The 25,684-nt window shown below is 41.3% G+C and overlaps 1 protein-coding gene across 1 annotated transcript in view; it reads right to left on the reverse strand.

Annotated features, from left to right (window-relative positions):
* fgfr3 (fibroblast growth factor receptor 3) overlaps positions 1-25,684 on the reverse strand; it is a 74,905-nt gene that overhangs the window by 30,648 nt on the left and 18,573 nt on the right. Inside the window, 4 exon segments of the mRNA XM_038728496.1 lie at positions 3,788-3,825; positions 3,828-3,956; positions 14,417-14,470; positions 16,951-17,214. Coding sequence (XP_038584424.1) covers positions 3,788-3,825; positions 3,828-3,956; positions 14,417-14,470; positions 16,951-17,214 — 485 coding nt within the window.

Raw genomic sequence — 25,684 nt, forward strand, 5'->3', positions numbered from 1 at the left:
TGAGAGGAAGACAGCTTCACCTTGAGGACCCTATTGGAGGAATAGAGTCTTTAGATGGCCATTGTCAGGCTGTCAAGGCTCAGGGTGCCCCCACCACCATCACCACCTCCCATCTACCCCTAACCCTGCAAGATGAAGGGTTGTGACACGTGAGACAGAATGCACTCCTTTATGTCTCTTACGTGTCTGTCTACGTAATGACGATTCAATCTTCTTCTTCTTCTTACCTTATGTTCTTCATAAATATTTGTTTGTTTTCATTGTCTTTTTAATGCTTATAATAAAGAATATACCCCTTCTCAAGATGAATATTGATTTTGACAGTGTCGGACAACTGGTAAACAAACTTGTTCTATTGTGTCATATAGGCAAAAATTTAAATTTTTTAATTTTTGTACAGCTGAACAAGCTTATTAATATTAATTTGTATGATTGCCAAAAAGGTATTTCTGTTGTCTCCCAAATTATTGCTGGACTCATCTTTGGTGCTGTTCATATATATTTATAAAGGTTTGACATACTAAATAAAGTGTTGGACTATTTTTTCCTTGTGAAGACCAGATTATGCATTTTATCCTGTAACTTCCACAACGCAGTGATCTTTCTAAAAATGAATGAATAGGCCAAGATTAGTCATCAAGAAAAGAAATCAATGCACCATGGTGCTTCTCCTAGTGTTTGACTGACAGGTGATCTATGGGAAATTCAGTGCACAAACACTAACAACAATGAATGTATGGCAGGAGGAAAAGGAGGATAACCATGTTAAAAATTAGGTGAAAATATAATTGTATTAGGCACATCACTCAACTTAATTGCAGATAATGTGATTTATTTTCAGTGCAAATGTGCAACGCCTGTTTTATCTTCAGTAGCCAGGATACTTCTTTCATAGAAGGATGCTGCTGAGCAGATTAGATGTTCGCCTTACTTTTTATTGGGGTAGAGGAATATGGAATAAGAATGTTATTTACGAAAGAGTAATTAAAGGTACTGATAAAAAGCCAAGACACTAAACATTTTAAGATGGACATTTGTTGCAGGGTGGTAGTGGGGTTAGCAGATGTTTTGACATTAGGACGGGTTGAAGCTGTTACCTCTGACCCCCCTGAAGCCTGGCAGTGTCACAGGCTTGTCTGTCACCCAGCACCCTGATTCTAAAGAGGATGACCTCTTTGTTCACCTCATTCAAGGCCAACAGCGGACATATGGTGATCGGTTAACTGGATTTTAAAACAGCTCCGGGAAAGGAGAGAGGGAGGGGAGGAGCATCTTGATAAAGACATAGAAAGCAACGACTCAATAACTGCCATCTCAAATCTTACATCTCCATCTAAATTACTGATACATGTGCTTAAAGGCACCGGAGGTGTGGTAAACGATGCATTCGCACTTGTATTGCTTGCTGGCAATTTAAGATAGCTAAAACTTGTGTTTAAACCAACAGTAACTGCCAAATATCTCTGACAGAATCAGAATCGACAAATGTAAAATGTCCTGTTTGGTTGGACACTTTTATCCTAAATACTTCACTGCAACATGAGTGCCTATACTTTCAGCATGGGTGGCCACAGTGGGAACTAAACCGACTGCAACAGGTTGGTGCCAAGTTCGACCCACTGAGCTATACAGAGCAGAAAATATACAAGAATTTGTAGTGTCACAGCTCACACTGACTCAACACAGTACAAGGCCAACAGGACCTCATATAAGCTGTAAGGGATTACTATGGATAGTTAGCTGTACTCTCATTATGCATTTAACATCCTATAGGAGCATGTGTTAGAGCAGGGGAGAGTACAAAATGGCTAGTGCTGCAGAGGGAAATAGACTGAGCTATAGGCACTGTACAGGTTCGGTCTACCATGATGATGGTAGATTAGGTGACATTTTGTAGAACAATGACGTAAAGGGATAGGGATTTGGAGAAAAAGCCAGAGATTCGGTGGATAATGGAAAAAAATATCTAGTCTATCTAATGTAAGTGTTCAAATTGGTCAGTTTAGGGTTTAACTTTATCACCAGCAAATCTTAATGCTGTTGCTGTTGGAGAGCCACTCCAGTTGAGTTGGAGTATCCTGAGGGCTGCTGACAGGTGTGTGAATGTGTGTGTGTGTGTGTGTTTGTGTGTGAGTGGGGACAGAGGGAGCGAGACAACTGCTGTTGGTCTGCTGGGAGCAGATGTTGGAGATCTCTGTAAACTGTTAATAGCTGCAGGATCTCATTACATTTAACTCTTTAAATGCCAAACCTTCACTGGGGAGAAAGTGTCTCGTTGCCTCTCACTACCAGCCTGACACATGTTTACTCTGCTGAAGTTAGAAAATGCAATGTCACTGTCACACAAACAATTTGAAATTTCCATCTTTTGGCATATGTTTATTACAGGTGGTCAAGTTTCTCCTAGTTTTATGGAACATGACATTTAATTTAATTGAGAGTATGTAACTTCTGAAAGAAGAAACTCATTCTTCCTCTTACAAATATAAAGTTGAATTCATACGCAACTCAGCAGGTAAATAAACTAAGCTATTACAGCCATACTTGGTCTGGTATGAACAGTAGCTTATGGTGGCGAATGTTAGCCGACATGATGTTAGCAAATATTAGGAAAAGTTTACTCTATAATACACATTACTGAGTTAGTTCTGACTTTATGACTTCTTGTGCTAAGTTTTAGCATTTTCCATTTTCCTGTAATTGTTACTTTAGGTTGCAAAAGTGAACACTACAATAGATGTTTCCTTCCCTGTTAGCATGGACTGTATATGTTTTGAAACATTTTGTTGCTTAATATATGTTTTGTGTGTGATTCTTTCCGAGTGCAGCTGAGCTACATGAAGATGTAGCAGCACTGGCATTAAAGTTTGAAAAGAAAGGGTGCTCAGCTAGGTTTTATTGTAGTAACACTACTGTTTCCTCATAATGTAAGTCAGTACTTATTGTTATAGTAGTTAAAGGTAGGTAAATTGTCCTTCATCATCACTTTATCACGTGTGAGGGCCGAGTGAAAAATAAAATACAGGACAGAATGATCATGCAAGAATTTCCATCTCCAGGCAAAATGTTAAATTTGTATGTTATTAAGTTTGAGTTTATTTGGAAACAAAACACACATTTTGACTGTTTGAATTCCAATGTTCTTACCACACTGAGTCTGTCTTTTAATCCTACAGCTCAGGGCCATTAAAGGAACACAAAAGTAAACCATGCCCTGTTACTTTAAGCAGTGCCATTCCACATGAGAGCCCAGTGTTTAGAGTGAATCCGATGACAAAACTGAGTACAACAGCTGTTTGCTGCGCTGCATTACTGTCAACATTGAGCTATCACGCGAGCATGCATGTATCTGTGTACCACTCTTGTTTTCAGCACAGCGGCTTGACCCTGTAAATTTATTTTGGTCAGCTTAGCTGGGGCTGAGAGTGGCCCGAGTCCTGCCGGGGACATCCAGCCAAGCGACGTGTTTTCTGACCTTTAGTTACCGTGAGAAGATTCACGGTATGAGCGTTCTTTCAGCACTCTGCTTCACACTCTTCCTGTTATAGAAATTCACACCAGGGAGCATCGCAACACTCACACTGATCTACTGATAGATGCACAGCAGCTCCACTGGACAAGCAGGGGATTGAGATGCCTTGCTAAAAGGAACTTTGATGGTAGCTCAAGGAGGGCAGAGCACCACCTCTTCCAGGCAGATTTTTGGAGCTGGCGTGAAGATTTGAATCTTTAAATCATAGCCCTGGTCCTCTAACCTTTAGGTAGGTTTGAAATTAAGTTCTCTCACCTTGATGCCTCCCATCCTTTGCTCTCCCTTGAATTCTTGCCGTTCTTCAGCCAGCGGATGGTCGGCGTTGGGTTTCCGGCTGCAGCACAGCGGAACTTGACGGTATTGGCGGCTGGAACGGCCAAGAGCTTCTTGTCCATCCGGTCAGGCCTAGTCCAATATGGAGGTTCTGTTGGTAAAACAAAAAACAGGGCATTGCATCAGTGATGGAAAACTACTTCTCTAAAACCAAACATACATTATGCAGTGCTGAAAGTTCTCAAGTATTTGAAATAACTCTCAAGTATCCACTCACCTAAGACGTCCAAGTCAAGGTGTCAAGTCAAATGACAAGTCCTAAGTCTCGAGTGATTTGACACGAGTCAACATCAAATCTCAAGCAATTTTGACAAAAGTACAAGTCAAATCACAAGTCGGTGCAAGTCACAAGTCAAGTGTGGAGTAATTTGAGACACATCCAAGTCAAGTCTCCAGTTCTTTGAAACGAGATCAAGTCAAATCTCAATTAATACAAGACAAGTAGTCAAAGGTCCAGTCTCAAGTCATTTGAGACAAGTCCAAGTCAAGTCTCTAGTCTGTTGAGATAAGACAAAACCTGAAATCATTTGGTCCATGAGGGGAAAGTCCAAGTCTTCATAAGCAGTTAAGATGCAAACCTTTCAGATCTGAATCCTGACTATTAAAACGGAACAGTAATTAAAGAGGTGTTTAATATGTAGTTAGGACAAAGTCCTCTCAATGAATATATTTCTGTGATATTATCAGGCCAAAAGCTGAAACTTGAAGGTTTTTGTTCTGTTGTCAGAACTCTCAGAATCTGACCCGCTCTGCCAAAATGTACCACTTTCTTTTCCTCAGATCAGACCCTAACTTTCTATTATCCGGTGTATTAGATTATATAATTTCTGGGGAAAGCCCTACAGGAATTCATTGTTACATGTTTTTGTAATTGCTAAAATATGGCCCAGATGGGAAAACTTACTCTTCTGCCCTGTCTTCAAATTGGTCCATCTTGGATGAGTTACCTACTTTGCCAGAACAGATGTGAGGTTGTGGATTCACTGGAGGTCTTCCCTCACGCTCTGATAAACAACATAGTACCAGCGCTTATCTTTCTGCAATGTCAAGCCAACCCGTCTGTCCCAAGAGATATGGTTAAGTTCAAGATGCGTAAAAAGTGTAAAACACAGTTTGAGGGATGTTGAAAGAACACAAAATATGTGCGTGAAGCGTCACAAGGACCAAACAATTCTTATCATCTTCCTCCCCCACTAATAATGCAAGGGTTCATTTGAATTGTCTGATTCTGAGAGTTTGGAAACCTGTCAGGGCGATTTATTGAGTTGTATTGAGAAGACGGCAGACAAAGAGAGTTTAGCCAGTCAGAGAGGCCTATTGTTCCTGCTGTGTGGGTGTGGAGGGTGAAAGCAATGAGGCATGGCTCACTCTCTCTCTTTATAGGTCTGTGTGAGTTTGTGTGTATGTGTGTGTGTCCCAGGACAAAAGCTGGGGAGGTGGCTGACCGGTCATCAGATGTCTCTTTTACTTTCTAAATGCAGGAGGAGAGAGAGGAGCTAATTACCATCTCAATGTCTGCGCTTGTGTGTGTGTTTTTGTGTGGTCATGTGAATATGTTATCTACTCCGGTGGGTCAGGTCGCACCCTCGAGCACTACATAGTGGGCACCTCAGGTGAGATGTCAATCAGAAAAATGTCAACATTAAAATATAATACCTGTCTGTGATTGTGTCTTGTCTACCGCATATGTGTGTGCCTGTTTATCATACTGCCTGGAGTCTCCTGATATATTTCTGACACACATCTCTTTGGCTCTTGCCATCAAACTTTGGCTTTGGCTTCACAGAGTAATTACAACCAGGCTGAGAGAGAGATTCAGTGATGAAAGACACAGACGTATCTTCTTAGAAAGCAAACAAACAGAATGTTACTTCACTCTATTGAACAGACTATAAACTCTGTGTGTTTACAAACTCTAATGGAGCAGCTGAACACTGCTCCCTGCTTGAGTTAGAGACTCCCCAGCTCGCTAAGACAAACGCTCTCCACGTGCAACCACGCACACACACAAACGTCCTCCACCTTAAAAGGGAAATATCTGTTGGATTTCATTACTTCTCTCTCTCTGTGTCTCCTCTGTCTCGGCGTATTTGGAGCGACACTTGGCGCAGCGTGGGACAACCCTCCAAGGAGTCTGAACACATTGTTTTCTTGGCATCATAATCAGCCACACACACACTCGGTCAAAGAGAAACACACACTGAGTTCTTAAACAGTCTCTCTCCTGATGTGTGGTCCTCCTTCTCCTCCTCCTCCCCCTCCTCTCCCTGCTGCTGCTCCTGAACCCATCTGTGCCTGAAAACACCTTCTTGCTGGTGATGATCCTTCAGCCACAATGATGTGTTTTACCCAAAATAGACGCCTGTGTAGATTCTGTACGAGCTGGGATGCTCGTCTCCATGGTTTTGTCCCAAAAACACATTAAGATTGGTTTATTCACTGACTTTTAACTGCTAAGTGCTAACTGCTGTGTTTCTGCAAAAGATCACCTGTCAATCAAACTGCGGGCGGCTTCTTCCTCTGATTTTATGGCAATTAAGTTTCTGCAAGTGGTGCTTGATTTTTTTTTGTCTGTTCAGAGACGGACGCAATTGCTGCTCATGCTAACCACCCTGTTCCTCTTTTATTTATTCCACACTAGCAACCCAGGCAATTTATTTTTACATAATACAGCTGTTTTTTAAAGGAGCTGAGTGGGTATCACCTGAATTATTTTTTTTGTCTTGTGACAAAAGGGATTTGTTGGCTCTACAGGCACTTTGCACCGTCAGATAAAGTAAAAATTGCGGCCTCTTCCAAATCAGACACAACAGTTGATATATAGACTTCAGCGTGTTCTTGAACATAACATTCAGCACCCGGACTATCAGCACTGGCGCCCCCCAGGGGTGTGTGCTCTCCCCACTGCTCTTCTCCCTCTACACCAACGAACTGCACCCCAGGGACCCATCTGTCAAACTCCTGAAGTTCACTGACGACACAACAGTCATCGGCCTCATCCGGGACGGTGATGAGTCGGCCTACAGACGGGAAGTTGATCAGCTGGCTCTCTGGTGTGGTCAGAACAACCTGGAGCTTAACACGCTCAAAACTGTGGAGATGACCGTGGACTTCAGGAGGAGCTCCTCCACTCTGCCCCCCATCACCATACTCAACAGCCCTGTGTCTGCTGTGGAATCCTTCAGGTTTCTGGGTTCCACTATATCCCAGGACCTGAAGTGGGAGCCCAACACTGACACTATCATCAAGAAGGCCCAGCAGAGGATGTACTTCCTGCGTCAGCTCAGGAAGCTCAACCTGCCTAAGGAGCTGCTGATCCACTTCTACACAGCCATTATCCAGTCTGTCCTCTGCACCTCCATCACTGTCTGGTTTGGATCTGCTAGCAAAAAGGACAGTAGCAGACTACAATGGACAGCCAGGACTGCAGAAAAAATAATCGGTGCCAACCTGCCCTCCACTCAGGACTTATACATTTCCAGAGTCAGGAAACGGGCAGGAAACATCACTGCAGATTCATCTCACCCCGGACACAAACTGTTCCAGCTCCTCCCCTCTGGTAGGCGCTACAGAGCACTGTACGCCAAAACCAACACAGAAGCAGTTTCCCACAAGCCATCACTCTGAACAGCTGATTTCTGACTCACAGTGTCAGGAACAATTCCTGTGCAATAACCCAGTAACTCTGTCTCTAATCAGCCACCTGTTTACTGGTTTCCACTTATTATTTATTTATTCACCATTCTCTATTTCAGTGCTGTTCATACTACGTTCAAACTATGTCATATTGTATATACTGTATACCGATACACCTACCTCAGGTCATAAGGTCATAGGTCTTATTTATTTTTTCCAGCATCCTTTGCACTATGCTCCATCACACTGTGTACATGTGTACATGTATGTGTACCTGTATATCATATCCACCTTCAATATGTACATAATGAGAATAGTTTACTCTTGCATCCTTTGCACTCTGATCACTGCACTATTTGTCAATATGTCTATATTGTTTTGTTCATAGTGTGTATGTTAGTGTTGTCTATTCTGTAGTTTGTGTCTGATTTTATTTAATTATTATTTTATTATTGTGTTATTGTATTATTGTATAAGTAAGCACATCGTGAGCAATGTACAATCCTGAGTCAAATTCCTCGTATGTGTACACATAACTGGCAATAAAACTGATTCATTCAGATTTACTGTGGAGTCCTGCTCTGTACGCTCAGCAACACACAGGAATCCCATCCCGTGTCTAATTGGCTGGATGGTATTTCCTTAGCAGAGGGGAGTGGGATTTTCTATGAGGGAGGCGGGGGGGCCAGAGCAGATACCCCTTAAACCCCACAGGGACGATAACCCTGTGGGGTTTAAGCGATAACCTTGCCCTGTGTGGATATGCAGTCACTGTAGTGGAAACTGGTATACTATAACATCTTCTCTCAGCTCAGCAGTTACAGTGTCAAGTCCACCTGTCAGCAGCAGAGGTTAACTGAGGAGGGGAATCTCTCTGGGAGCTTAAAAATGCATGACTGTAGCCCTGTTTGTTTGGTTTACGCTTGATAACAGACTCCAGCAGAGAGAGGTCAGTCAGCGGGGGGTAGATATATCCCATTCACATGCACAGAACATCTTATGCATTTACACACTAACAAACACATTCACTTTTGATGTGATTTGGCACTTTATCAATTAAATATAACTGACCTGAATTCAAATTTTTGATTGATATATTTGGTGGGTAAAGTATTCTATTACAGTTACCAGGTACCAGTGTTAACTGTAACTGTGTAAGCCTAACTCAGTGATATATTCAAAGTACGATGAGTATGATTTGATAGCAAGTACAAAATTGAAAGTCTATATTTCAGGTTTCTGTGTATCCTTACAACCCATTCAAGTTCTGCTGCTACCTAATTAGTGGTTTGATTTTCGTACAAGACACCATAAGTATCTGTAGAGTTTTCTATCAATGCTGACAAAGAGATGATATTTTCAGTCACTTGGTTTGTTTGTCTGTTAGTTAGAAGGGCTCCTTAAAATGAAATTTAAATGAAATTTGATGAAAAGTAAGGCGAAGGGTGAAAAAGTCAATGATGAATTTTTACAGAAAAATGCATTTATTTTCTTGCAAGATGGTGCTTTTAATTTTAAAATTGTCAAAATTTTCTCATGAACTACTGCACTTACTCAAAAGGAAGGAAAATCTGGCACATGTATCCAGGAGTGATTATCTGTCACTGTGTGAATTTTGATGCAGATCCAGATGCAGATTAAAATCGTCTAAATACTTTGTTATTAAAATAACAAGTTTAGAGGATTGTGCAGCTTTGGCAGGGGTATGCTCTGTGTAAGTGCTTTTTTGTTAACAAAATAGAGTATGATTACATCTTCTTTGTATTTGGACTAAACATTGCCGTTAGAAGTGTTACATATTAAAACATACGCACACAACCCCTGCAGCTCTCAGTTCACTTTTCCTCTGACTCCTGGCTCTGTGTTGCGGGTCAGAGGAGCGTGACTGTGGCTCTCTATCAGCCCAACTTCCGTGCGACAGCAATTAGCTGGAGCAGGACACACCGCGGTGCCGATCGCCACAGCACAAGGCCCTTCAGCACTCAGACACCGATCTGTGGAAAAGGAGGAGGGGGGGTCTAATTGTGTAATTGTATAATTTTCCCTCGCTGACGCCTGCGAGCACACAGGCAGATTTCATTACAGATTACACTGGGGCTCTTTGAAGGCACGCTGCCCCAGAGGGCCTGTAGGGACTCAAGGCAAACAGAGTCGGAGGAATGGCGGCCACGGAGCAGCGTAGCGTGGCCCGGCGTCCGGCTCTCTGCTCTCCTGCCAGGGTAAACAAGGAGGCTGCATAGCTCAGGAGCACAGATTAGGCTCTGTTAACATTCCTCCCCTCGACACACACATTGCCCTTTCACTTCACACAGGCTCTGAATGTGTACACCGCTTTCCGCACTGCAAAAAATGCTCCCTTAAATAACTCTTATTCATCATGTGAGGGCGGGCGATGGTTCTATCTCTGACCTTTTATTTGCTCTTCTGTCAGGTCCACATGATCTTGAAACTTGTATTTTACAAATGGGTTTTGCCATTTTCAAATATATTCTGAGAGGTCAAAAGTGGAGAGACTATTAGACAATTACAAGTCAAAACAGGTTAAATATTTTAATATAAGGACTGTATCATAGGGGATGAGGGTGGCTCATCTTTCACTGCAGTTTTTTCGTGGTACAGTTACTTTCCAAAGATTTCAAGACCTTGATTTAAGAATGCATTGCACTGTAAACAAATTTAAGGACAATAAATGACAGGAATTATCCATGATGTTCTGATGTTCTGAATGGTGACAATGCCCCTCTTAGGATATATTCAGGCATTTTAAACTCGAAAAACAAACTGACTTTGTGCAGTTTCTGCAACCCAAGTGGTTTTCTTTATGCTGCCTGCCAGAATAGAAATGCCAAATGTCAACCCCAGTTTGGTCAATACCATAACTCTATGTGACGGCCTGCTAAACCTTTACCTGCTCACTCACAGTAGATGCCTGAGATTTAAGTGCACAAATCTTGTGTCAATCTTACAAATTGGTCGATAATATCATTTGTGTGCAGCGTCGTCTCCACTGCGTCTACCTTCTCTGTCTTTCCAAAAAAGCCTTGGGAGACAGCTGAGCAAGTTTTGAAGGTTGTTGGAGAATGAGCTCATGACTGCAGCAGCTTGTCGTCTTTCTTTCTGTGTGTTTGTCTCTCCTCTGAGAACAGTCAGCTGTGGCCAGAAGCATCATTTCAACTGGCAGCTACAGTGACAAGTCAGAGTGACTCAACTCCTCAAATCTTATTTTTTTTGTGCCATCCCTTTCTCTTCTCTCTGCAATTTTCTCTGTCTTGCTGTCAATCAGCAAATGTTTTCTTTCCCCTCTCCCTCATTAATGGCCTGACTCTCTCACCATCTCCACATCTCTATTATCGCCCTCCCTGCATGTAGATGTTCTTCCGCTCACCGACAGGGACTCTACGTCTGGCTGTGTGGCTCGTCACATGGCTCCTTCCTGCTACAGCCGGCTAATTAGCAGTGGCTTAGCGGACATTAAGCAGCGATATGGGGTTTAACATTTCTGGGCTAATCCCTCTCCTTTTGGCCAGGAAATCGGAGCCTCGTATGTCATGAGGTAGACTTACATCCAGAGATTAGGTCTGGCAGTCTGAGGCTATTTACTGGCATTCAGGATGTCTGCAGTAAGCTGCTGCTGCTGCCACTTCAGCCCATTTAGAAAACACTCCAGGCTTTCACCACGAAGTGAAGCTGCGCATTCAAACACATTCGGGTTTTACATTGCAAGTCCACAGTGACTTTCAATACAAAAACAGCAACATGAATCTTTCTGCAGTGTTACTCTACAGCTTATTCAACTGCTTTCTTCTATAATCTCTCTGGATAAGAGCACCAGCTAAACGCCTTAAAGAAAAAGGCAATACTGTATGAATATGAAGCTAGATTACACTTTTAATCCGCCATCATCCGAAGTAAGCAGAATGCAGGAATTAAATGGTGAAAGTGATAGTACCAAGACAAAGAATATTAACATCATTAAATGATTGAGTGCTATAATAATAACAACTATTATTGGTCTTATTATTCTTATTTCAGAGAAAATAATTAGGATAAATTAGCAGGGGATTATTGATCTACACTATAAATGGGCCTACTCTTATTTTTCCAAGCACCAGCCTTAATAGCAGTGGTTTCTTGATTTTGACAGTCTGTCTTTCTCAAAGCTCTCCTTGCATGCTGTCATCAGCAACAACTGACTCATTAAAATACAAATTTATTTCCTGTCTTCTAACAGCGAGGAAATCCTTAACATAAAAAAAGAGAAAGGGAAAAGCAGCAGCAGCATCCCAAACCCTTAACAATTTCAACATCAACCGAAACCTCAACAGCTTAAATGGCATTTTTTGTTGTTGTAAAAATGAAAGAATAACGAATTTTAACATGATGTGTTTACTAAAAGCTTGCTTTGCTTTTATTTTGATTCTAGAGAGGTGACAATAAATGAGGGGAGAGACAGAGGCATGACAACAAAGGTCCCCAGCCACAATCTAACAGCAGACGTTCACTTAGTTGCCAGTTTAAATCCTATCTTTATGAATGTTATGATCAGTTTTTGTTAAATGTGGTTTAGAGAGGTGTTGATTCAACTGCATGATAATTTTGGAGGCTGCAGTTGCTAACAATTTCATATTTGTATCAATGAGTGTAGGCTAAATAACAGAAACACCTCTCTGTATAACGCAATGCGGTTCAACAGCTCCACAAAAGACATCCTCCATAACGACCCTATTAAAATTCTGTGTTTATTTCATTTACTCTTCTGTGGCATTTTTTGTTCTCTTTTTACAAAGGCCCCTTATCCTGGCAGGAGCCATTTGCTGTGCTGATTGGGTGAAACATTAATGATGACCATGCAGCATCTGGGCTGCTTCGGCAGCCACATTGTGAGCCACTGTCACTCTGAGTATTTTATTTTGAGTTGAGTGTGACGACATTTGATTTGGTCAGAGCTTTGTAGCAGCATTTACAAAGGGGCTTTGATTTGGGTTGGGCGTCCGCCTGTCACTTTGTCACCAAAACAGTTCCATATTTTGCTTCTGGCACCAATTTTTTCAAGCAGTTAAGGTGGACTGGGGTCCGAGACATGATGCACTGTCTGACAATGCTAGCATGTTATGCTGTTTTCCACTGACGCCTGCAGTCCACTGTCAAGATGTAGACTCGTCTGATCGAATCCTTCTTCTCTGAACTACTGTGAATTGTCAAAGTATGCTAACAGTTATACAATGTAGTGGAAAGTTAAGCATTTGCAATGGTATACACATAACTTATCCATCTCTCTTTCCGTAGGTTTCTCAGTTTCTGCATCAGGCCCTCTATTGTTTCCCTTGCTTCACTTGGATCCCATCATCTCTTACAATATTTCCATCATTTCATATATCTCATTTTTTTTGTCTATGTCTGACTGTTTGCGCCTCTCCTTCCGCTGTCTCCCTCTGTACGGTACAACAAAGGCAGCTCAGTGTGGCGTCTGGCTGGTCGAGAGCCCGCCAAGGGGTGGAGATGCTTTCTATGTCTCTGGAGTCATGCTAGCTGACAGTGTGGAGCGTGTAAAGCTGCCAGCAGAAGCATTTGCTCATCGTTCTTTGTTCACCTGCACCTGAACTCTGCACGTCTCCAAATGCCAAAACAGCACACATCACAACAGAGCGCTGAGAGGGGTGTTACCACTGGAGAACCAGCAGCTTTTGATCTGTGCGAAGGTGCCGTTTAGTTTAATGCTCTGGGGAGAAGCTTTAATGTGAGCACAGCAAGACAGTGAGCGGTTCTAAGAGTCATATATTTCCAATTACAGATGTAAAACTCCAATCAGTTGCATAAATCCAATGATAGTCACATAAATGCCAGTAAATGCTCCTTTCTGAGCAATTATTGTGGATCCTACTGACAAAATCTTTTATCACAATGACAAGTGAAATGAGCCCAAGTTTCTAAAATGCAGATAAATGGTTGACATAAATAATGGGAAGAGGCCATTTCTGTCCGACAAAACAACAGTATAACTACATTACACACTTTGCTAGCACTTTTCACTTGTTGATCGTGTCAGTTTGCTAATAATCTGGGGTTAGCAACACCAGAATTCCTAAAAAACCTGGAAGGTAAAGAAACTCAGAGGGCCTACAACCTTTGTAAGAACGGCTGGAAGGCAAGTATCATGTTTTGTTTGAAAGAATACTTCACAGCATTCTATTTAAACCATCCATCTAAGTTCAAGTTATTTTTTTAATTAAATAACAGTCAAGTAAATATGTATTATATATTTTGTCAATGTATTGAGTATACTGTTTGTACTTTATACTGACTAGGCTAGTAAAAACGAGTGAGTGAACTGATCCATATCCAGCTTTTGTTACTGTATGCACAACCTTCAAAATCAATATTTCCCATTTAGGGATGAAATATTTTTAACTGCTTAAAATATTTCCCTTTTCAATCAAAGGGAACTAAACTTACCCTAACTCTAACCTACTCACAGCAGTTAACAACTCCCACTCCCAGGTTCATGCATCAGTCTGTGTGGCAGGTGCTGCTCATTAAACTTAACGATGTAGCTCATGCTGCCATAATGGTTGGTTGGTAATCTAAATACTAAGTATATTGTTGCTAGGTGACAAAACAGCTGGAGGTTGCATTTTTCGTCACAATTTGTGAAGTTTGAGCTGTCAGTCTACTGATGAAATTAACAAATGGAAACAACAGCCCACTTGTATACCTTTTTGTTACCTTCCAAAGTAGGGATTGAATTATGAAAGTTAGGTTATTGACTTTGTAAAGATGTACTTTCACAAAATTTAACAAGATTGTCAGTTTAGCAGGAAATGCTCCAAAATATTGCCTTACTTACACCAAATTACATTGTTTAACTCAAAAAATGTAGTTTAAAAATAGTAATTAAGAATTCACCATTTCCATTACCTGCATCTTCTGGATCTTCATCATAATCTTCATCATCACCAGACGACAAAGAATCTTCAGAGGAAAAAAGAACATAAACAGAGGGGAATTTATATTTAGAAGAAAAGAAATGGTGGACAAATCTTATTTTGCATTTGTACTCATTCACCTGGACAATTTAATTTCAATAAAATGTGTTTATTCTTTAGACTACTTGAACCACGTTAACCATCAGATAACACGAGAATTACATCTGGAAAGCCAGTAGCCCGCAATTTATTTTGTGCAAAAGGAAAATAAAGAGAGAAAAAAAACAAAGGATTTTGTGCATGTTAAATTCCCAGTGGAGATTAAATGTGTTCACAAACAAGTATGATTAGACAAATGTTCACACAGATCCACACACACAAGTAAATGCATGAATGCATATTAAAACTGACTCTGCTCATTGAGAAACTCATGAATGAGTCTACAGTTCTCTGTAGCGTGGAGGCTCGCTCAGATATTTCAACCAAAACATTTCCACAGACGTTACAAATGAGAGGGTCATTAGTACTGCTCCGACATGCTCGTGTGTGTGTTCAAGTGTGCACACACGCATACAAAAACAACTCTTTCTATCTTTGCAACACACACTAACACTTGCTAACAGTTAGCGTGTCAGATGACGTATAATTATTCTCCCAGCCTCAGATAATGACTATTTAGATTTGCTGTATCACACATTTTCATGGCGGCGTAATTATTTTCAATCCAACCTTGAAGTTTTCTGGTTCAGCTGCACAGGTCTGTTTAATGAGAGCCAGCTGTTAACTCGACAACCCCGGTGAGCTAAAACTGCTCCTGAAACTCCTTACTAGCAGGTTTTACGCAGTTTTTTTTATTTTTTTTATTTGACACCTCTGTGCACGACTTCACTCTATTATTGTGGTGCAGCTCAGCAGAAAGAACCTAGTTTGACTTACAGTCTATATGAACTATTACTGTAGAAATGAAACCAACTTTTAGAATATATGTGAGCCATTACTGAAACTAGTGAAACCAGAGAAAAGCAGTGACACTTCAGACAATAAGACAAAGAAAATCTTTGTTTAGTATGTTAGCATGCTAACATTTGCTAATGAGCACTAAACACAAAGTATAGCTGAGGCAGTTGAAATGTTATATTTCAGTCTGGGAACAGAAGAATACTTTGCATATCTAAAGGCACGAGCGACAAAATCTCGGAACTAAAGTTGCTTATTTTCATACATTTTATATTGCAGATAACTTCTTTCATTCCCTCACATTACGGCCCCTTGCTTCCAACATGTGTACTGTGTGTGTGTACAGTATGAGCTGGCTGCTCTCTGCTGTCTGGATGCCGTCCAGGTACTAAATCTGATACCGCTACTAAATATCTGACACCTTACTCAAATATTTGAGGAAAAACACAATAGTCCATGTGTGTTTTAGATGGAGCTGAGGCTCAGTGTTTAGAGTAGTGGGAGGCATTAGGGGGGAGAACAGGATATTGTCGTCGCAGAGTGCAAAATGTCTGACTTCACAAGTAATTTAAACACGTACTGAGTGTTAAAATAAAATAAAATGTCTGACAATGGGCTGTGATGAATTTGCTTCCTGTGTGGTTTTTCAAGAAATTTCAGATTTTAATACTGGACATGACGAAGAAAGATGGATGTTTCTTTCCTTTTAAATCAGTAATGTGGGGAGTGTGTTTCCTTCAGTCTGGAGATGGTATGTGGGTCGAGGAAGAGAAGCTGTCCACCTCTGATCAGTCCTGGAAAAGGCCATTTTCTCTACGGCTTGCAGCCAAACACGTGTGTGTGTGTGTGTGTGTGTGTGTGTGTGTGTGTGTGTGTGTGAAGGTGGGGGGTGAGTTGAGAGGGAACGAACCCTCTCATTTCTTGCCACCCCATCTGTTTTCAATGATGAAATGTTTCAAGCTAATTGCTTTCTAATTAGTTGTCAATAACAGGCTCAGCTGGTGTCCATGAGTTTTATGAGGAAAAGCCGCCAGACTTTTAAGCTACTGCTCGCTGCCTTCTGACCCCCCCTTCCCCCTCCTCCCTCCTCCCCTCTTGCATTCCTATTAGAGCTCTGTTTGCATCACACACTTGTTTAAGACGTTACTCATCCCCTCATACGATAATGAATTTCACCTTTGACTGTGCATCAAGAGGGGGAATTTGTGTGAAACTTGGCTGGGTGTTAGCCGGTGAAAGTCTGTGCCGGTGTGATGCTGTAAATATGTGTGTGTGTGTGTGTGTGTGCAGCTTGGCAGGGAGCTAACCGGTAGTTGAAACTGAGCAGGAGGAAAAAGTAATAGAACTTTTCTCCTGAGCTAAGTTTTCACAGTTTTTCTACGAACAGCCGTCATGTCTGTAGCTGCTCGACAACATTTATTGATAGGAAATACTTTGATTCTCAGTATCTCTCAGACAGGCAGAAATTGTCTGTTTCCACTGGAGCTCTGTTAGAAACAATTAGTATGCCCATAGGTTTATATCTTTATAAGGACTAAGGATTTAAAATCACCCTCCTGTTGTTCTCACCTGTCACCCGGACAGTGTAGTTGCTGAGCAGCATGTTGCTGTGATTATGCCGGCACGAGTAGATGCCCGAGTCTTCGTATGACACGTTGATGATGCGCAGCATCCTCTGGCCCAGCCGTGTCCGGTTGCTAGGCACCAGCCCTGCGCCATCTTTGAACCAGACAATGGGTTTTGGGTGGTCTTCCTGGTCACATGATATTTCCAGGGTGTCCCCCGTGCCCAGAACATATTCCTCCAGGAAGGCTGTCTCGCTGGACACAGAGTCTGCACACAAAAGAAGACAGCGGGTTATGAGAAAGGTGTTCTGTTTTCAGCATGTGTGTATATATATACATAATATATACGTATACATCTTTCAATTTTAACACAAATGTACCAAAAGCTTAAATTTATAGATTACTCATGGGAGTCATTTTTTGGTAAATTCTAGTCATTATTTATCAAGTAAAAATCTCTGGTCCTGCTTCTGAAATGTGAAGACTTGCTTCTTTCCACCTGCATGGTTGGATACATAATTCTATATCTCTGTAAATTGAATGTGGTTTGGACTTTTGCTTTGAAATAAATTAAACAGCAAGCTAACCAACAATTAGATTTCTGGTACTTTGGTAGTAAATTGCTAGCAACAGCCAGCTAACAGTCAGGACACAATGTTGACAATACTGAGGAAGGAAAAGGCAGGTCAGGCGACATCTGTCTGTTTGCGACGTGTAAAATCAGAATAACCCCCCCCCCCAATATATATATTAGATATCTAATTATTATGGGTTTAAGATTTTGTATAAACACTGTCTTCCTTTTTTCACAGTATTATTAAGAGGTACTTGATAAACAAAGAGGCAGTGATGGAGAATGAATCGCCGACTCGCTGGCGAGCTATCAGCTAATTTGCTACGGGAAGTTAGAAAAGTGCAACTTTTTATTCCAACACGAAAAAGTAGACAGATCTGGGCTGTGTGGAAATGAACCTCCACCTACTCTTGAACCTTCCCCGTCAAACACCAGCTCATTTACTCCAGGAGCTCCATGTGGCTGCTTGGTTAGAGGCAGGGAAAAATCAACATGTTTATTAGCTTCACTAAGGATGCCGGCCTCATCTGAGAATGGAGGAGAAATGGAGGGACACTTCTGGATACTTGTGTTTCTACTCATCCTTCCATCAGAGGTGTCTTCATATCCAGACATCAATTACAAATCATGGCCAACAGGGAAAGACAAAAAAGACAGCCTCACGCACACTCTGGTCGCTCTGGCAACCATTCAAGTGAACGCCACGATGTACACAAACACAAGGACACTTATATGCACACAGAAGTATGCATACTTTCACACATGCAAGCATGTAGCACAAACAACGCTGTGGGGGTCTTTCAGTGAGCTGCTTGGGCAACAGAGCACACAACACACACTTGTTTGCACACACAAATGCACCCCCACCCACCCATGGGAAAGACTGAATGAGGTGTGTTAAGAGTGTGATTTATGATGGCGAATGCACTCACTGTTGACCTGCTGAAAGGGCAGCGGCCTTATAGAGGCTCGCTGACAAGCAGCGAATGTGAATGCAGCGCTCTCACAGACAGCCATGGAACTGAGATTAGGAAATTGGAGTTGAGAGGCAAGGTTGAAATCAAGAGCAGCCCAGACGAGACAATCTTCACGGAGAATACATAATAGGTGCTCTAAATTATAGATGGCCTCTTTCAATGTGAGGCAGGCTGCTGGTGCGGGCAAAACGCGAGCCAAGGAAACGAACGCAGACAGAGGTACTGTTTATGTGGGAGAATCAGAAGGTAGCGCTGCCAGATTCCCTTTGAAACATGTCTGTCTGTAGGCATATTGTCACTCCTCCAAACTCAATCTGCAGAGGCTGAAGTAGTACACAAATCTTTAAAGTGAAAGTAGTAATACCACAATGGAAAATTACTTCTCCATTACAAAAAGTAGTGTGTTAATGTATTAGGGAATAAATCCACAAACGTCAAAAGTAGAACAAAAAACCGTAACGTACTATTTTCAAAAAGTCACTGTCAGTGAGTAAAAAACATAGTTTTCCTCAGAAATGTACTGTAGAAAAAGTGAGCAAATGCAACGCACTTAAAATGTCATGTTCTTCTTCCTGTTTCATCTCAGCCTTGAATACTTCAGACACGCTTAAAGATTATCTTCAATATACTGCAGATCTTACGGGTCTTAATAAATTAAACTGAATAGATGAGTTGTGCATTGTTTAAACCCATTAAAATAACGGAGATGTTGAGGTAAGCAGTAATGTGCTTAACATGGCGTCTCCGCATGGCCTCTGGCTTTGACAACAATATTTACAACACCTTTTTTTTTTTTAAGCAAAAAGGCCCATTCAGGAAAGAAAAACACTGAGGCGATGGTGCACAGAGCATAAATTCAAGCCCAGCATGAATGGCTCTCTACCTTCGTGTATTACTTATGGCCTCTGTGAAAGAAAAGGAGAAAATAGGTCTTAGAATATCTTCAGGTCTTAAACATGGGGAATTGGGCTTTATGGGGTAGATATAATAATCTCCAGAGACTCATAGCTCACTTTGGCTTTATGGAGCCCGAGCACTCGAGCACAACCTCCTCTGGCAGCTCTGAATGAGCAGCAGCAGCATAGAGGCTTGACTTGAACTGTTTCTTTGTATAAGGCACTTCTTTCCTTCTTAAAGGGTTACTTCACCTAAAATTAAAAAATAGATTTTCTCACTTACGCCTAATGGTATCTAACAATGCAGATAGTTTCATTTTTACATGCTGAGGTTTTGAGATATTCCATTTTAATATTTTTTTTAATGTATTTTCTTTCTTGCCATTTGGGTGGACAGATCCTTTAAATATTAATCAGTATATTTTAAATGAAAAAGTAATTGCATTTTTGATTAGAATGAAAACTATTTTATTTGCAATAGTGCAATATTTGGCGCGAAATTAGCCTTCTTAAATCTGTTATTATTCTCTACATTTATATATGACATTACAGCTAACCCTTATTTTAATTAGCATTTGTTCATAGCAAGGCAAAGCAATGTATTTGTATGATCCTGGTTTAAAATTAATACTTTTGCTTTGATCCTGGGGAAATAGATAGGAGGAACGTTTGTGCACCGCTCGGATGTTTACACTACCAGAGGCTAAACAAATGCAATTTACAGGAAGAACAAAACAAAACAATATATATCCCTCATACATTAAAAAAACACCCATTTCTCAGGTGTCACACAAAAGAGCAAAGCCCCCTTTCTTTGGTCATCATCAATGACAAAATATCTGTTTCGGCTTCAGATCCTGCACTTTGAAATGCAGATTCGAATGTGGAAAAAAAGCTGCTTTGAATAAAAGTGGATTTGGTTTGAAAGGCTTCACTTTGTGCCACTGCACAACCTTTCAGGACAGATCTACCAGCCACTGAGCTTCAGTAGAGAGACTGTAGCTGCCTTGTTGTACCCTTCCAGTGGACGTCCTGTAATGTACAGTCACAGGTTTGATTGACGTGATTGACGAGAGACAGTTCTTTGAAATGTGGTCATGTAAGTGTGTCACAGTGAAATATGCAAAGAAGGGAATTCCCAATTTATAAGTGAGCTATTTAAATTCCTAAAGAAAAATTTCCAGCTGCTGTGTATCCAGCTGTGGAGGACTGTGCTGTACTGAGCAGCTCCAATGTGTAGAAGTGAATGAATGTGAAACAGAGCTTCAATTACTCACCTTCATGTACGTGAGTAAAGTTAAAAATATGAGTGTAAGTTGAAATCAAACAGGGCCAGTTTGTCTGTTGTGGTTCTGTGCATCTGACAGTGAGGTTAAATGAACCGGAGTCCTGGGAAGACTAGAATTATGTCCATATTTTGACCACAGGACGTTTTCCACAAACTCTCAAAGGAACTCAGGATCTTTACCTGCATTTCGACAGCACGAACTGTTCCAGTTGTAATTCCTGCCCCCCCGCAGAAATCTCTACTCCTGAAGGAATATTTTAGGTTGCCCAGGAACTATTGAATGGAGTTAGCAGAACTGAACTTTGCTTATTGATCAAACACAAAGCAAAAACTGCAACACCATGCATATGGCATTATTCAAACACCATTTATCAACACGACTGCTGAATGTACACATGGATTTACATTAACCAGGTTACTATGGTGCATGTAAACGGGTAGTTTAATTAACTGTTACCTGGTTTTACTGAGTAAACTGGTTTCTTGGGTGCCTGTAAATGTACTAAAGTCACACAGAACTTAAACAAAAGCATTAATGTGCTGCTGTTGTCACATGCACCATGATTCTGAAAGCTCTGTAATCCATTATTTTTATTCAAATGTTCAATTCTGTCCTCGTTGAAAATCATTTGAACAGATTCTGCCTAAAACAAATAACAAGAAATTATTTCAATAGAAACTGTTTTGCAAAATACAACTACTGAACAAACAAACAAACAAAAATTAGAATCCATTAAAGGTTCATTGATTTGGCTGTGGTCAGAGAAGTATCTGCAATAGATTAGGCCATTGGCCAACATTATTGGTCTAACCATACAGCAAATATAGCATGAATATGAATGAATGTAGTAGAAATGACTGTACTGATGTCGCAAAGAGAAATTCCTGTACATATTTTGTTCTGTGTGATTAAAATTCAAAGGCTTCATCTTTTAAAATCTTTCTTGTTGCCCCATGACAAACCTGTTTGATGCTAAAGCACTTCATGAATAAATCAGACCTGAAGTGATTCTCACAAAGCAGATAAATGAAAGCTCAGCTGCTGCATTCTGGTGCCGTCCAGCCTCATAACAACATCTAGACATTCCCGCTGTTTTCACGTCCGGCGTGGCATGTGTGATCTATCGGCTGCCTGGTGTGTGTGTGTGTATATGTGTGTGTGTGTGTGTGTTTGAATGGGGTGGGGGCACTCTCGCCGGAACCTAAGGCCAGCTGGAAGCAATGTGTGATATGTACTCTTTGACTCTGTGTGTAAATGTGAATGTGTCTGATATGTGTGCGTGTACGTATGAATCTGTGATTGTAAACGAGGAACAGTGCGTGTGCGTGTGTGTGCGCATGTGTGGTGCAGTACAAGCTGGACAGTCACTACATAAATCAAGAGGCCCCTGCCCTCCTGGCCCTTCTTATCCTCTCGGCTCAATATCATAACAAATAGCCCTTCAGAATAATATAAAGTCTCTCTTTGAGATACTGCGGCATGCTGTCCGTTAATGCGCCGCTTACAGACTCCATCTTTTCTGAGCATCTGAAGAGGTTTATTTATCCTCTACAAACTCCTCCAGGGGCAGACAGGCAGGCTGCGGCCCTAGGGATAAAAAGGCCTCTTTATGTGGGAAGCCTTTCCACGCCTGCCTCTCTCCCTCTCTAACACACACACACACACTGAGGGAATGATTGAGGGATCTTGGAGGAAGAGGAAGGAGTGTAGACCAGACCAAGGAGCTCTCGCCATAGCTGCTGTCGTATCAGGTCACTGGACAGAAAACGGATGACGTTTAGCTCAGTAAAGGAACTTAAATCCTTTTTTGACTTTACAACACAGGTTGACCCTCTGTGGGTGGTTGAACACACTGTTATATGTACAATGACTCAAAGAATACAATTCCAGGTTGAAAATTTTGGAGCAGGAGTGTGAAGCTTTGTGCTTTATTAAGCAGGATTAAAGTAGGATTTCCATGTTCAAGGAGCAAATGATAATGATATGCTTTTTGGTGCAGATTCAAAACAAATGAACTCTTCCAACAAAAAGTCAAATGTATGTTAAGATTGTTTCTTTTGATGCAGATAGGCATTCAGATGAAAAACATCTGAACAATTTTGCTTTCTTTTTCCTTCAAGAGCAAATCTGTAATTGCAGAATTTGCCAATGTGAACTGTCAGCCCATATTCAACTTTTGTTAACTTAGACAGTAGCTGACATGGCTGTCTAAGGTTTTGGCACCAAGGCTTGAGTTAACAGCAGGTAAAATAGAAAAATCATCTCCACATTAAAATGAGACAACTGTGAAAAAGGCTCGATCCTTGAAATGTTGCTCAAAAAATTGTTTTGTCTTTGAGTGTTTGCATGATGTTTCCTGATATGCTTCCCTCTTTAAAAAAAAAGAGTGAGTAGGATATTTTATGAATGTCACATCTGTCAGTAAACAACTAAATCGTGGTATCACTGTGCAGACAGTTTGATGAATTCATTTTCTGCTCTGGAGGAGAGAAATACTGAGTCTCATCTCAGCTGTGCTAATACACTAAACCTGTGGGTCTTCAATAATACCAGATATTCTCAGAAGTTTTGCCAATTTTATTATCCTTTAAACTTCCTACTGACTCGCCTGACTGATTTACGGTGCTGTTTCAGAACGACGTATTCTTTTTACAGCCACAGTGCTTTGCATAAAGACGCATCCCTGCAGTTCAAACAGGCCGACAAGAAGGATCATAAACAGTGAACGATTACAAGACTCTCTTTCTTTAGGGGAGCTTAACAGGTACTTTTATTGAGTCTGGTAGAAAAGCAGCAACACATACCTTTTCTCTGTTTAAACTGCTTTTGAAAGTGATAGATTCCAGATGGGCCAGGGAGACATTCATCTTTATCAAGCTTCCTTTTTTCCTCCTCCTCACTACGCTGAGCTAATAATACAACAAGGCCATGTTTCCAACATGTGCAGAGCGGGCTGCTCCCAAAGCAGCCGCAAACAATTCAGTGACAAATGGCCTTTTTTATTGCAGGTAATTAGCTGTTTGTTTCTGAAAAAGACTGGACTATCCTTTTCTTTTTGAGCAGGGAGAGTAAACACTTTCCACATTTCTGTAATCATGTATGGTCAATTGGTGTGTATGTACGTGAAGCTGGGAAGGGTACAGTATGTCACTACATACGTCATTGTGTATTTCTAATTCTGCAGTGACAACAGCATATATATATCTGTCAATCAAAAAGTGTCTCTGTGCAGTATTTCACAGAGTAAATGCATGTTGACTGTAGTGGATAATTCTGGTTTATCTTATCTTCTTTTCTCAGAAAGATAATATAGCAAGTTAGATAGGAGACAGAAGTTGAACCTGTTTGTTTAATAATTTTACCTTTCCCTTTTGTTGTCATTGTGAACTAAATTTGGTGAAGTCAGATTGTCTGACTGCTCGTGTTTCTTGCCCCATCAGACTTTGTTTCTTGCAATGTTTCCACACTCCCAGATTTTGTTAGTAAAACTGCTACTCTATTAGTAAAAGTACTGTCTCACTGGTACCAACAGGATTGACGGGCAAAACTAAAAAGACCTTCATTGTAATTACAAAAAAGATGATCTTTTAAAGAAATTTCCTGAAGAGCTAGAGACACAGACAGACAGCCTGGTTCAGACTGTGATGTCCTCCACAGCAGCCCGTCTGCTCGCTGTGTCCCGCCAACAGATTCTTTTACTTTTGCTTCCTATGCTGAAAAACTGGACCGGCTGCCAACCGTTTGGCACACTCAACACCCCCTCAGACAAGCCAGCATCACATGACCTTCAAACAGGATCTGTAGGGCCCCTCCACCCCCTTCCCCTCCATAAAGAGCACATTTCTCTTCCTCCATTTCACAGCTATGCCAATTGTAAATCCTGTTGGTCCTGGAAAACCTCCCTCTTCTTTCTTACCCCCTCTATTTTTTCTTTTTTTGCAATGTGCAGTGAAAACCCCTAATCTCTGTTTAATATGGTTTGGCCGGATGTAAATACCTTTGGACAATGCCCTTAATCTGGGCCAGCCTGACATCCTCACACCGTTGCAGAGAAGCCTGCCAGGAGGAGATGGAGAGAAAAGAGGGATGGCTCGGCTGAGATCAAGGAGGAAAGAGGAGAGGGAGGGAGGGCTTCCCCAGCTTGTTGCCTCTATTCTTCGCATAGCTGAGCCGCGCTTTTCAAAAGAGCCTCTAAAATCAAGTTAAAGATAGACGTTGCCTCTAAACATCCCGCCCCAGCCTGTGCCAGCCTTACCCTCCCTCCCTATCCCCCACTCCCCGTGCCTGGGCCTCCGCTCGGCTGTGCTAACGAGCATCGGAAGCTACTGTACATCCAGAGCATCTTGGCAGCGCCGAATCGTCTTTGCTCCTTTCATACCCTCATCATCACCCCCACCTGCCCTCCATCCCTCCAGCCTCAGAATAGGGCCTGGGTTTGGTCCATGGTAATTGTCATTCCAAAGACGAACTGGCCTAGTTTCAATTCAACTGAAAAGTGTAAGAAGCTCGCCCCACAAAAGCCAGGATGTCTGCGAAGTGTGTGTGGGGCTACTATACAACATAATCACACTGCCCTTATAAACAGCGAGGAACCAATCCGATTACAAGGCGGCTTTTTGGATCTCAGAATTTGGACATCATATATACATAATTTTCCCTTAACAAAGAGAGCAGAGGTGATATTTTATGAGGCAGCTCTGCAGTTTATTGATTTAAGGTCACTCTGGGAAACCCACATTACTTCACACAGACTTTGGAGGGAAAACAATGCTCGGTCAGCACAACTGTGTTCTGAGAGCCTTGCTGAATCAGGGAAGTGATCAAAAAAAAAGACAAAAAGCAGAATTTGGGGCAAGAGCACAAAAATAAAAAAAGACAAAAGTTTGTGCTAGACATGGAGAATCAGCTAAAAACCTAAGAACAAACGGAGTCTACTGAATCTATGCCCACAATGCTATCTGTTAGTGTTTTCTAATGAATTCTTCTCATGAGGTTCAGTTGA

The sequence above is a fragment of the Micropterus salmoides genome, unplaced genomic scaffold (genome assembly GCF_014851395.1).
Source record: "Micropterus salmoides isolate LMB-PRFRI ecotype aquatic unplaced genomic scaffold, ASM1485139v1 Ms_hic_scaffold_19, whole genome shotgun sequence".
NCBI classification, from domain to species: domain Eukaryota; kingdom Metazoa; phylum Chordata; class Actinopteri; order Centrarchiformes; family Centrarchidae; genus Micropterus; species Micropterus salmoides.